Genomic DNA, 14,041 nt, shown 5'->3' on the forward strand with positions numbered 1-14,041 from the left:
TCGTACTCGATTTCGTGCCTTAAAATGTTTCGTTGTGCTTGAAAACCCCCCACACTCGCCTCCATCCAACTCCGGTTCTTTCCGAAACTGTAAATGGCACTGCAAGGAAAGCGTTTCGACACATAGTCAGATATGTAGAAGGCTACGACCACCGTAATGCAGACGGTTTTGAAGGTCGAGTATCAGTATTATTTGGAACAATTTTCGCAACGCTTTCTGTTATGTACTGGCTCACATAGAGCCTATTCTGAACAGCAGGACAGCGTGAACTAAATACAAACAGGTCTTGTATTTTATTTCACGTCATTCGGCTTTCCTGCGGCAGAGACTGTGCAGGACCGCGGCGGCGGCTGCTGTATGCTTTGTTTTGCTTACCAGGTCGTCGGCGACGATGAAGATGATGTGCGGCCGGACGGATGCGGTGGCGACCCTCAGGTGAGCGGCCAGCAGCAGCAGCAGTGCGCAAGCGCGCAAGGCGGTGGGAACGGACGTCATCTCGCTCGCCTGCGGCAGACAACAGACAGACATCTATACGACCCGCCACTTGCTGTTTTTCCTCGCCTCTCCTCAATCTCCGCCGACAGTTGTTCCCCTTCGTGCTCGAGGTCAGGCCATAACACATCCTTCCACAGGACGTTGCGCCTTCCTTGAACAGCTAGGGCAGTATGGAGGGTGGGAAAAATAAAACTAGCCCGTAAAATATTTCATGCACCTAAACTTAGGCAACCTAGCCTACATCATTCCCTTCGAGGACAAATGATATCACTTGGATTGCCTGTCTTAAGATACATGACATATTTTCCGGGAAAACACTAGTATGCCGAACTTGTGTTCGGTCATTTATGTAAGTATATATTCCTTATTTAGCCTGGAAACATTAATGTCCTCTTTTGCCTCTGACGAGAACTGATTCCGATGAAAGGTTGACACCGAGTCGGTGACGAGTGTTCTTCCAATGTTGAATAATAAAGAGATGGAAACATAATATTTTGGTATTTCTGAAACATTTTGGTTTTAGTTCGCATGCTAAGATCATCTCCTGTAGCACCGAGTCGGTGTCACCCTTTCATATGAATCAGTTGCATAACGGTTCGGACTTACGGTTCCAGTTTCATGGCAAAAAAAAAAATGGTTCAAATGGCTCTGAGCACTATGCGACTTAACTTCTGAGGTCATCAGTCGCCTAGAACTTAGAACTAATTAAACCTAACTAACCTAAGGACATCACACACATGCACACCCGAGGCAGGATTCGAACCTGCGACCGTAGCGGTCACGCGGTTCCAGACTGAAGCGCCTTTAACCGCACGGCCACACCGGCCGGTTGTTTCATGGCACCATACGATAAGCTTGTTAATACGAAATAAGCGTATTGGGCATGAAGATGGCAATATTGAATTGCCGAAGCTGGTAGCATGTGATATATAAAATGAAATAACCCAAAATATACGTCTGTTGGTAAAGATTTTTGAATCTAGAAATACGTACCAGCCGATGTCCCCCGGCCATAATGGACCGACAGAGGCAGTCAAATTAGTTGTGGACAAGATAACGTCAGTAGATGATCAACGGCTTTAAGAACCCCTGCTCAACCGAATCAATGCGACGCAGAGGCTGTTCAGCCTTGCAGTGATATATGGGCTCATAATGCAAAGTGCTTTCTAAATTTTTTCTCGATTTTGTAATAACCGAAATAACATCAAATACCCTCTCAATGTATGAAATTCCGTTTCTTTTCTTCTCCCTTTCAGTGGATTTTGTTTCTTTGTCAGTCAGTGTATTATACAGATCAGAATTAAGTGTTAGACTAAATACTGTATGTTACAGACTATACTGGCCATATTGCGCACTTTAATTTTTATCCAATTTTCTTTTCAAATAACTTTTTTACCATTTTTATTATTAGATAGCAAATAGAGTAAAAAATTTTATTTTATGCAATCAAACTGACCTTTAAAATCCCTGAAAATCCTTATCGTAACTTCCGTCTTCTTCTTCGCCATCGTTGTCCTCTTCGTACATAAGGTGGTCACCGCTGCCATCGAGAGCATTACGTACGCCGCACTTGTTGAAAGATTTAACAGGAATGTCTTCTGTCACCCTAGACCACGATTGTTTTACCTTCGGCGTGAATTCATATTGTGTTTCATCCATCTTCCATTTGTTCCATTCTTCTCTCACATACACTTAAAGTGGTTTATTTATCGAAACATCGAGAGGTTACAATAATGTGAAGTGAGTCCTCCCGGAATAACAGCAAGCTCTGTATTTTCCTGTGTAAATTTCTCTTCCCCAGAATTTTTCAAATGACTACTTGATTGATATAGCACAAGAAGAGAACTCTTCTTCCATAAATCACCTTTTCTTCTCTCCCACATTCTGTTAGTCTGTAATTCCATACCAGCCTCGTCCATCCACCCCTTGTCATGTACGTCAGCAACAACATCACGGCGGTATTTCAGAAGGTTTTGGCATTGTTTTGCGTTTGAAAATGATCATTGGATTAAGTTCAGTTGTGTCAGAACATGAAAGGACAACGGTGCAGTAAATTTATTCATGTCCACTTGTTGTTTAGTTACAGTTTCAGCAGCTTTCAGGGCAACAGCTCTGTTACTCAGCACTTCAAATGTTGGAGGAGTTTTGTCCATATCCACTATCTGGCTTAGTTTCACACTGGTTTTCTTTTCGTGTTGAATAATAAAGAGATGGAAAGATAATATTTTCTATTCATACTCTTTCGGTATTTTCTGAAACATTTTGGTTTTAGTTCGCATGCTAAGACCATCGCCTTTAGCACCAACCAACTCCACCCTTAAAATCTGTTAAGTTCCACTGTAGCGCTAACTTACGAGCATGTATTCGAATCATTTTTGTATAAATTCCAATGCCATTTTGACGGTGTCCTTCGATCCATTTTAATACGTCATCTTCTAGGGTTGGCGATTTTGCATTCAGTCCTCTATTTGCGCATTTATTCTCAGTTTTTTCAGTTCTTCACTAGGCCGCCAATCGCGAATGATTTTTTATGTTGGTGGAGGACCGAAATGCTGCTCGGATGCTCTGTTTCCATGTTCTTCTGCAAATGCTATTACTTTCAATTTATAGCCTGCATCATATGAATAGATTTTTTTCTGTTACGAAGCTAGCTACCAACAAAAATATTTTACTGTTACCAATAACAAAAATCACTTTCAATTCAAGTTTAGTGGCACCGTAGACTGCAATGATGCGTCATAGGCTAGGCAGTGTTCTGGGTTTGCGGGAGGGAGACAGTGTTAGCAAGCTTGTGTATCCCCGCAACTCTCATGTTCGACGCATCTGTGCACCGCTGCTGCCAGTTGAATCCTTTGCTGTCAGGTGGGGACAGGATGGTTCAAATGGCTCTGAGCACTTTGGGACTTAACGTCTCAGGTCATCAGTCCTCTAGAACTTAGAACTACTTAACTAACCTAAGGACATTACACACATCCATGCCAGAGGCAGGATTCGAACCAGCGACCGTAGCGGTAGCGCGGTTCCAGGCTGTAGCGCTAGAACCGCTCGGCCTCATCGGCCGGCCAGAGACAGGTTTCCCGCAGCATCATATATGAGTCCAGTTTTAAGACTGGCGGGAACTTTAAATCAAACACTGGACGTTTTTGTATAAGACGCACCTGAATATTCTATGCAATTTTTCGAAGAAAAAAATGCGTTTCATACTCCGTAAAACACAGTAAACTATTGATTGCAAGTTTATAGTGACAGACATAAATTATGTTATTTTTTGGAGTTTATAATTTATGCGATCAGCAACCATCATAAAATGCTATTATGGTCAGTTTCTTCGAACAACACACAAGATAGAATAATTGTGAAAAATAATTTTCTTTGAGGATTCACTTTTAAGCGAAACAAAATTTCTTGTTTTTCAATCTTCACACATAATTATTTCGACGATGTTACACCATCATTACTGGGTTACCTTTTATTCTTCTGTGAAGCAATTATGAATGTTCGTATCGTAATCGCCGTATTCACGAAACGTATTTCGACAAAAGCTTGTTCCTTAACATGGCGTTATGTTACTGTTTTTGCTGTCTGTCAACTAATATTATGACAATGTTTTTCATCTGCAAATAATAAGGATTTATTTAAACTGCTGTGTTTCTATGGAGCGAAAATTCTTGCTTAAAATAAAGCTGTTGGTGTATGGGCTATCCTCCACTTCGTTAGTGTTATTGAATAGTGTGCTACGGTTTATTTGTTGTTTCTACTATCAAAATGCAACGGTAATTATACTTACTGATTATTTTGTAAGACAGAGAATGGTATGAGGAAAAATGCGTTGGCGTTAAATGAGAAAATACAGACTGTTTCAAAAAGAATATACGTTTTACGAAGTATTATTTTGTCCAAACTATCGATCGCTGCGCCTCGGCTCGGCTATCGGAGAACCGATTAAATAATCTAGTTTGTATTAGTAGCCGCTGGGTGTCAGTTGTCTTCTCTTTTGCTTGGTAACCCTCATATGCTACTCCGCAGCAGAAATCATTTTGTGTTGTCGAGTGTGCGAAGTGCAATTCCCTGATTGCAGTACAAAAAAATGGTTCAAATGGCTCTGAGCACTATGGGACTTAACATCTATGGTCATCAGTCCCCTAGAACTTATAACTACTTAAACCTAACTAACCTAAGGACAGCACACAACACCCAGTCATCACGAGGCAGAGAAAATCGCTGACCCCACCGGGAATCGAACCCGGGAACCCGGGCGCCGGAAGCGAGAACGCTACCGCACGATAACGAGCTGCGAACGATTACAGTGCAAAGACGTTTCAGGTTGAGGTACCAAATTGATCCTCCGAATGGGTGGAACATTCCCAGATGGTACCGACTGTTTCTAGATACAGTATGTGTATGTAAAGGAAAGTGTCCTGGCCGCCCTAGCGTTCCTGAAGAAAATGTTACACGAATTCATACTGCTTTCCAACGTAGACCTTCAAAATCAAATCGCCGCGCCAGTCTGGAGTTACAAATGCCTACAACACCAATTTGGCGTGTTTTGAGACGTCGGTTGGTTATGAAGCTGTACAAGTTACAGCTGTTACAAGCTCTGTGACCTGATGACAAACTCAAACGTGTGGCATTTTGTAACGAGATTCTTGATGCTATTGACAATGATAACACTTTCGCACAACGCATAATGTTCAGTGATGAAGCGAATTTCCATGTTAGAGGTCAGGTAAACAAACACAATACTCGATGGTTCAAATGGCTCTGAGGTCATCAGTCCCCTAGAACTAAGAACTAACTAATCTAAGGTCATCACACACATCCATGCCCGAGGCAGGATTCGAACCTACGACCGTAGCAGTCGCGCGGTTCCGGACTGCGCGCCTAGAACCGCTAGACCACCGCGGCCGGCCACAATGTTCGAAAATGGGGCCTTCAGAACCCACATGCAGCCATTTAACATGTACGAGATTCGCCCATAGTCAATGTGTTTTGTGGGATATCCCAATCATCTGTTTACGGTCCATTCTTCTTTGATGGAAAGACGGTTAACGGCTAGCAGTATCTCGCTATGTCACCAAACTGGTTGTTTCAGAGACTGCACGCTTCGTTTTTCAACAAGACGTGACACCCCCTCACTGGAGTCGCCAAGTGCGTGAATATCTGAATGAGACTGTACCGAACCGTTGGATTGGTCGTCAAGGAGCTGGCGACTTGACTCGTTTCAGCTGGACTCCAAGGTCACCGGATGTGACACCCTCTGACTTCTTCCTGTGGGGTTTCGTTAAAGACAACGCTTATGTACCACCACTCCCACAGAACCTGGTAGAGTAGAAAAACCGGATCCGTACTGCCATAACATCAGTGACAAAGGACATGCTTGCCCGAGTATGGGAGAAATTTGAGTATCGATGTGATGTTGCTCGTGTCGCTGATGGAGGACATATTGAACATCAGTAATGTGAACTTGAGAGGTTCGTAAATATGTGTGTAAAGTTTCATATTCGTTTGTCTTAAAGATTAATAAATATATGCATTCGAAACACGTACATTCTTTTTGAAACACACTGTACTTTAGTGTTGATGGAAAGTAAGTAAGTGTTTGCAATGAACTGTGGCTGTGTCTGTCTTAGATATATTCGAAAGAAGCACTGTTAGGCTGGTTACCCTACATTTGTCAAAAAAAAAAAAAAAAAAAAAAAAAAAAAAAAAAAAAAAAAAAAAAAGGCTTCGTCATTGGCTCAGGACAGAATTATATAGTGCAAACACGGACACAAGTAACGAGATTACGTAAAGCTAACATCTTAGATGAACACTGATCGCTGGTAAAGGCCACACGTTTTGGGCTTTATAAGTAACAAGTATTTCAGTGGCGTATTTCCGTTGAATATGTACGAAAATGATTACCCTCTATGATTGTAAACATACCCATGTTTCTTCCAGACTTACTGTTGCATACTAGATGGGAAAAAAGATCCACAGCAGCACTGGGACATTCCCATTTAGTCTTGAATATGAATGAGCTTGATGAAATATTAAAAAAGAAACAAGGACTGTGCTAGTTTCATTTATCATCATCCACAAGAATCTTTTTACTAACGTGCTTCGATGTAAAGGTAGGGAATACAGAAAGCTAATAGAAACGCTTGCATATGTATATCTTTTCTCGTCCTACTTTATTTCGTCCCATTGAATAGAACTGGCAACATCAAACCAAGTCATTTCGCGAATTCATTGGAGAGGAACCGATTACACGCCAGTGCTGACAGGGAAAATTTCTGCCGACTCTGAGGAAGAGATCCCGGGACGTGGGGTGTCTCACCCTTAGACGGCTGACATGGGTAGGGGTGGTTGGCGGTCGGCTTCGTAGTTAATAGCGGAGTCCAGTAAGCCCGCCTGTGCGCGGGGGTTACCCTTTATGGGGGCTCGCAGCCTGTAATGGACGGCAGGAACATTCATCCACTCTCAGATAGGTTCCACGTCTCCGAATGTGTATTTGAAGGCTTGAAATTAATTACGGCTAACTACTATTATTATTACTATTATTATTATTATTATTATGTTAAGTATAAAGTAAATTCTCACAGATTTATATACTTTTTTCAATAGCTGAAGAGAGTACAATTATAGGTTCTGGTGACTCTTTCATTAGTTCACATTCACAGTCGATATTGTGGGTCTCGTTACGGTTATCGGACGGATGGACGTTGTCAGTCAGTGGCTTTTAAAAATCTGACTTTTTTATTCTGACCCCGGTTCTCACTATAATGAATTTATAGCAAGCATTTGAGACCAGCCACTTACTCACGACTGACAACGGTTTGCTACAGTGTTGAGTGCGTTTCGAAAGTATCTGGCAACATAGGTGTCTTTTATTCTATTATGTACCTATAGAAGCCTGTGTTGAACCAGTAGAAGTATGTTGCACTTGTTGGTAGATCTCTGTGTTGGTCAAAAGTTGCAGGTAACAAGTAGTTTCGGGCTGCTTGCAGGTATAAGGGATTTCTCGAATCACGGACAACCATATACTTTCAGAATCACTTTATGCGTTTGGTCGTTCACTAGTCGATAGTTATGAATATTGTATTATTTGTGATATTAAAAATTTGTAGACAGCCAAATAGCATTGTAAATTTAATGAAAGTTCATCCGATTACACGTATTTTTTCCATTATATCAATTTTAATATAAACAGTAAAGAATATGACTGTGTTGGGAAAAGCTGACGAACGGGACTCGATCCAGCGATCCAGCAGGTACGGGGCTTGAACGCTAACCACTTGGCTGCCGCCGCTTCATGGTAAAAATGGTAACGCATAGGTATATATTTGACGACTGAAATTATCTTGCGATTTTCTCAATAACGCTTGAGAAGTACGCGCTGTTGCTTACACATTTTGCTGTCCTCATGGAGTACTACGAGTGTACGAAGTCTGAAGTAAATACGCGTTCCAAACGTGGTGACCTCCCCTTATTAGTGCGTCAAGTGCCCGCAACAGGTGGCGGTGTGCAGTGTCGATAATGTTTTGTCTCATCAGTATACCTTGTTACCAAGCAGTTCTCTTTCGCTGAAACTGCTAGTTGTGAAATTTCTTACGATACACTTTCACATTTCTTCTACCGTTCAAAAGGACAACGTGATACAAGTGAAAGGGCGGGGACTTGGTTTGTCTCTTTTGACACACCGAATGCAGCGTCGCTCTCACTACTTTGGATAATATTTCGTTTCTTACGGAATCGTCAGGTGGGTCACTTTCACGCAACGACATCTACACGACAAGTTCTTTGTGACTACTTGAATTGTTGTATAAACGACCTTCTCAAAGAATGTTTAACACAAATTCCTCTCCTTTCCAACAGACACACGACACGTTTGGTCACGTTTATTTGAAAAACAACTGACATATTCCGCTTCGCACCGGATAATTCCCTTCTTTGACCTGTTAAGATGTAATCGTCGGGTGGGAATCTTGGTGAATAACGAAATAATGACAGCATCTGAGAGCACGGACTCGGGGCATCTTCTTGGGCTCCATATTATATGAAAATCAGCTCCTATTTCCTTCATGCGATATTTAGTCTGTGTGCGTTTTACAGTTATGCGGTATATCTCTGTTAACGCGGAATGCTTCCTAAACAATTTGGAGTATTTTAAACAATTAAGATCGTATGGCTGTTCATAAAGACAATAACGAGGAAAATTAATACACAAGATTTTGTGGAATGGTTCTTCAAAATCAGGCAACATGTCGAGGAGACCAAATTTATACCAGGTGTGCCTGACATGATGACTGAGATACAAGACCCATTTCGTTCTGTTCATTAAATATGTCAACGAGAAGAAAATATTTTTGTACCTGTATTAACATTTTTAAAAATTTAAAAATATTTTTAGTAATTAAAACTTTATAATTTATTTGCAACTGTAGGTTCACTAGATAGGTATGGGTAATTGCAAGTTATAGAAAAAGAAATACAATGCATTAGAATCTTGTAGCTTCCTCTTGCCATTCCTTTTGGCACTTATTGTTTCTTTGGTAAACGTATATTATTTATATTTATGTCCACATAGTTCAGAAAAAATAACAATTAAATTCTTTTTTGTTCCATGAGATTACAAGGGAGAAACTACATTTTACAAAAAATGAATGTATAATTGCTTAACAGAAATTGTATCTGCCTAGCAGTAGAATTCTAGACTTAATTCATCATAATGTCTATAATTCTGAGGGGTAGTGTAATACAATTTCATAATCAGTTATTGAAGCGTCTTCTTTCACAAACTAAGTGACGAAATGTAAACAATGTGTTGGTGTAGAATGCATTACCGCATGATGTATTCATTGCTGGTAGTCTTTCACATTCTCGTGGTGGGTTTTGTACAGTGTTAATTTGTAAGTCCATATTACAATTCACGCTTGCTTGTGAATTGTTATAGGCTAAATACAGGGAGACCGAAACAGACCTCTTCCCCCAGTAATTTATTCCAGGCTTCCTCACTAATGACTTATCCCAATTTTCATAAGCTTACAGAACGTTTTTACACAGGTGCCTCGCAAAGTATTGCAGTTTTCAGTCCCTCTACGTAATTCGATAAAATGTGCGTCCAGTGCTGACAAGCAATACATTTCTTTGATATTGTATCAAGTAATTTATCTTCCAGTGTTATATTAATATGCTCATAATTTGCAGTCAGTGGCATGTCCACTTTTATTTAATTTTCAGTATATTCATATTGGTTTGCGTTTTATACAGCATGCACTCACAAGCATGGATGAGGAAGAAACAAGTTACATTAACTCACTTGGGTGTAACACTGTGCAATGCCAAGGCAGTAAACCTTCAGTTGTCTTACTCTGCCGGAATACTTCAGCTACGAATTCAGTTACAGTATAACTGGAGTCTTATGAAGCATGATTCAGCTGCCCCTATTGATGTCGTTTTATCCAACGACACATGACAGAGCAATGGTGTCACCCAGTTCACTCTCGAGATGTGGAGCCCATTGTCAAAACGTGTCAAAATAACTGTAAAATGTAAGATGAGACCTTGGACTTATTGAACAAATTCTGTTTATGATACTACTTTTGCACATTAAAGTACCGAGTCCTTTATTAACCCAGTTACATAGTAATATTTTGGCCCGTAGTCGACCCTGTTTTTACTATTTAAATTTACGAAAAGCAGCACATTTGGTGTCACACACTTTTCCCAAAAACATATAATTTTATAGGAATTTTTATAAATATATTCTTACTATTTATTGAAGTGATGATGAGTGAAGATAATACTGTTTTAGAAGTTTTTGTTGATGTGGTATGCCCGAAAAAATACAGGCATGTGCAATGCTGCTAGACGTTGGTCACACACATTCCGTGCATTACTTTCCTTTTTCCTTACTTTGCACACTACAAAATGTCTGGAAGGTGTTTCCTTGAAGTTATTGGGGAGGCATAAATGTAACAAAACCCGAAAACTATTGCCTATATTTCTAAAAATATCGAAAGACATGGAGTGTGTTACACGCCACTAAATAGATCGATTACTCAGCTTCCAGTGGTATATAAGAGTAAAATGTCATGCCATCTATTAACAGCTGCTCGGTCCTTCTCACAATTGGCAATTTACTAGCGGACTTCAGACTTGCAACCAGTTGTGGAGCCGGCCGTATAAGCCAATGGGTTAGTCTTTTTATTGGGTCATATGCCAAAAAGATTTTACTTCCATGCTTCCCATCTTAATGTTTCCTGTTAATTTCGTTGCTTCCAACGGTTAATCACACTCTATAAGGCAACGTTCCTCAACCCTTGACGAAAGGTTACGTACTATAAAAGGAATTAACTTACAGAGACATCCAAAACGTGTGTGACTCCTAATTACACACAGAAAAACTGTAGACCCTTGGATAAGTACGGCAGAATGAAGGTATTTATTGGTCCGAAAATACTGTGTAACTCATGGTTAATCCTCACATGTTATTTTTGCAGTATTATTACGTTTGCTAACAGTCGCCCAAAGCTCTGAGAGGAAACCTATATCGATTACGTGGGCGTCGACAGACTGGTTGCCTTTCCTGATGTAGACGTAGTGAGGGTTGCATAAAACGACATCGGTAGGGGCAGCTATCATCCTGCCGCAATCTACCACATGACATGAAAAAGAAAAGAAAAAAAAAACACTAATCTTCATATCATACAACATGAAATTCAATAATAGTATATAACTGGCTTGCCCTGGTAGGGTAATCAAAACATTCCAGATGACAGTTGAATGTTTACATCCGTCAGTTGAGTGGTTTCAGCCACTAGCAGCCGGCGTGAGTTTAACAGTGGAACGATTGTCGTTGGTCAGCGGGTCAGTGGCTCCGAGGCGGTCTGGACGCGCTTACACTGGGCCCCATCAGCTGACGTAACGGGTCTCGGCCGCTGCAGCCGAGCTATGCCTCATCGGGAGTCACTGCCGCCTGCCCGGCGTCGCATTACGGCGGTTACGTCAAGAGGCCGGCGAGAGCAACACGTGGCGCCATCGTGACAGAGAAACCGCCCGGGAGGATCTTTCCGCAGGCGCAATACACTTGCCGGGTGTACCAATCGACTCATTTTCTTCCGTGCCCGGTTTCCGCGACCGGAGAGAGCCAGTACTCTCACGAGAGAGACGGGGAGAGCTATTGGAGCTGCGGGTCTTGCCCCCAGTTCCAACCGTCTGGTGCTTCCGCAAAGGCTTTTTCTGCAAAATTCTGTTGGGTGGATGACCGTCTCATATGTGATAAAACTACGGTCGTTTTGGCTACAAGTGGAGGCAGATTTCATTGGACTGTCTACTTTTGGTTTGTGCCTAATTCCTTATGTTGATTACTTGGAGGTATCTGGGCGTCGTGGCATATTATGTTTTGATAAGCTGACTAGATCAAGAAGGAGAAATATCAAATGCTTATTGTTCGTTTTAATGAGTGTAAGGGTGCTGATAACCTCGCCGTTGAGCGCCCTTCAGATCCAGACACACACACACACACACACACACACACACACACACACACACACACTGAAATGCTAATCGGTTCGAATACAATAGCCGGTGCTAATCAGTGCTAGAAAATGTGTAAGAATTAGACAATTCACCTTCGCAGCGTGCACGTATGTCGTTTCTAGAAAAAATGTAAGTCGAGTGAATAAAAGTATTGTTTACATATCAACAGAAATAATCCTGGTGTTTCGTCCTGTTCGTATACGCACCGATAAAACAGCAAATTGCTTGTGTTACCTTCGCAACGCAGCATTGAAGTCTCCAGTCCACTTAGCCCTGACGTCAACGTAATATAGATACGTACTTCATTTCTGATAAAAAAAAATCTTACGCCCTTGGATCTGAAGACAGGAAGTACGTCTCCAGTAATCTTATAACAATTTTACGAGATGTTTAATAATAAAATATTTGCTTCGAGTTTTCATAGTTTCTTTGTAAAACTAAGGTCGTCTCGTGTAGTAGTGATAGAATTTTGGCATTCTCCACTTCAGAAACTCCAACATTTTCAGCATAAACATATCACGCAATGGTATTTTCAACTGTCGTTACTACTATTATTAACATCATCAGGTTTCCGACAAAACATACGAACGAAATCCTACTAACTGTAAAAGATAACTTCATATTAAAGCGATGGCACGAAACTCTTTGTCACAGCCACTTAAAAGCAAGAACACACACATAGAAACGTAATATCATTATTTCGAAGGAAATGATTATTCAGATACACTTAAATTCACCGACTTAGCATTATATGCTGTGTAAAAATAAACAATATGACTCCATTCCCTCGTAACAATTGTTGTGTTAAGCACACAACCATCAGTTAATTACTCGCGAGAAATTTATGTGAGGCACTAAAATTGATACATATGAAAAAAATGGTCCAAATGGCTCTGAGCACTATGGGACTTAACATATATGGTCATCAGTCCCCTAGAACTTAGAACTACTTAAACCTAACTAACCTTAGGAAATCACACAACACCCAGTCATCACGAGGCAGAGAAAATCCCTAACCCTGCCGGGAATCAAACCCGGGAACCCGGGCGTGGGAAGTGAGAACGCTACCGCACAACCACGAGCTGCGGACGATACATATGAAATGTGGACCACAATTTCCATTGATCATCCTCAGATGGCAAACCGTGTCTATACTGGACAAACAAGAGAAAAGATGAAACTGATCACTGGTAACATTAGATTTTGTCTGCCTTACAAGACTATAGAGCAGTCATAAAATAAAATGTTTTTCATATATTTCAAAATTTTCTTTAGCATTTCAGGAAACTAAAAGTTATAACAATGGTTGGAGAATACAATCGCCGCTCTGGTCTATCTTTCACAATACTGCCCTATACGTTATAATACATTCCATAGCTAATAACGATTGAATGTTAAGAAAGTTTCATATTAACAAACATTATTATTCTTGCGACTGGAGATTTTAGTTGATATAATTCACGTTTTTCAGGAACTGTCGTTACGTGTATTGTACGTGCAGCGTAATCGCTGTTTTAGAAGTAGCTTGAATTATAAGTGGGCTGTGATCCTATGAAGAGAGCGTTTCAGAGCTAAACTGGAGCCACAGTTGTGTCAGACATCCAGCTATATGCACAGTTCATTAATATGAAGAGTCCATAAATATGTATTCTACGAAACGTAAAGGCACCAGAGAGACAGTTCTTTTTCTTTTCATAACGGAAGCAAAACTGAAGAAAAATCAAGACAGGTTCATAGGATTTCTCAACCTAGAAAAAGCTGTAGACAATGAAAAATGGTACACGATATTCGACATTCTGAGAAAAATAAGAGTAAGGGGTCAGGATGAGGATTAATATACAATATGTATAGGAAACAAGAGGGGATAGTGAAGCTGGAAGACTAAGAACGAAATGCTCGTATTGAAAAGGGTGTAAGACAGGTTAGACGTGTTTCGATCCTGCTGTGTAGTCTATACAGAGAAGCAGCAACGACTGGAATAAAAGAAAGGTCTAGAACAGGGTTTACATTCAGGATGAAAGGA

The 14,041-nt window shown here is 40.7% G+C and overlaps 1 protein-coding gene across 1 annotated transcript in view; it reads right to left on the reverse strand.

Annotated features, from left to right (window-relative positions):
- LOC124788344 (arylsulfatase B-like) overlaps positions 1-14,041 on the reverse strand; it is a 250,192-nt gene that overhangs the window by 75,454 nt on the left and 160,697 nt on the right. Inside the window, exon 2 of the mRNA XM_047255605.1 lies at positions 376-504. Coding sequence (XP_047111561.1) covers positions 376-495 — 120 coding nt within the window. The 5' untranslated portion in view covers positions 496-504. The remainder of the gene's footprint in view (positions 1-375; positions 505-14,041) is intronic.

This window comes from Schistocerca piceifrons, chromosome 3 (assembly GCF_021461385.2).
Source record: "Schistocerca piceifrons isolate TAMUIC-IGC-003096 chromosome 3, iqSchPice1.1, whole genome shotgun sequence".
NCBI classification, from domain to species: Eukaryota; Metazoa; Arthropoda; class Insecta; order Orthoptera; family Acrididae; genus Schistocerca; species Schistocerca piceifrons.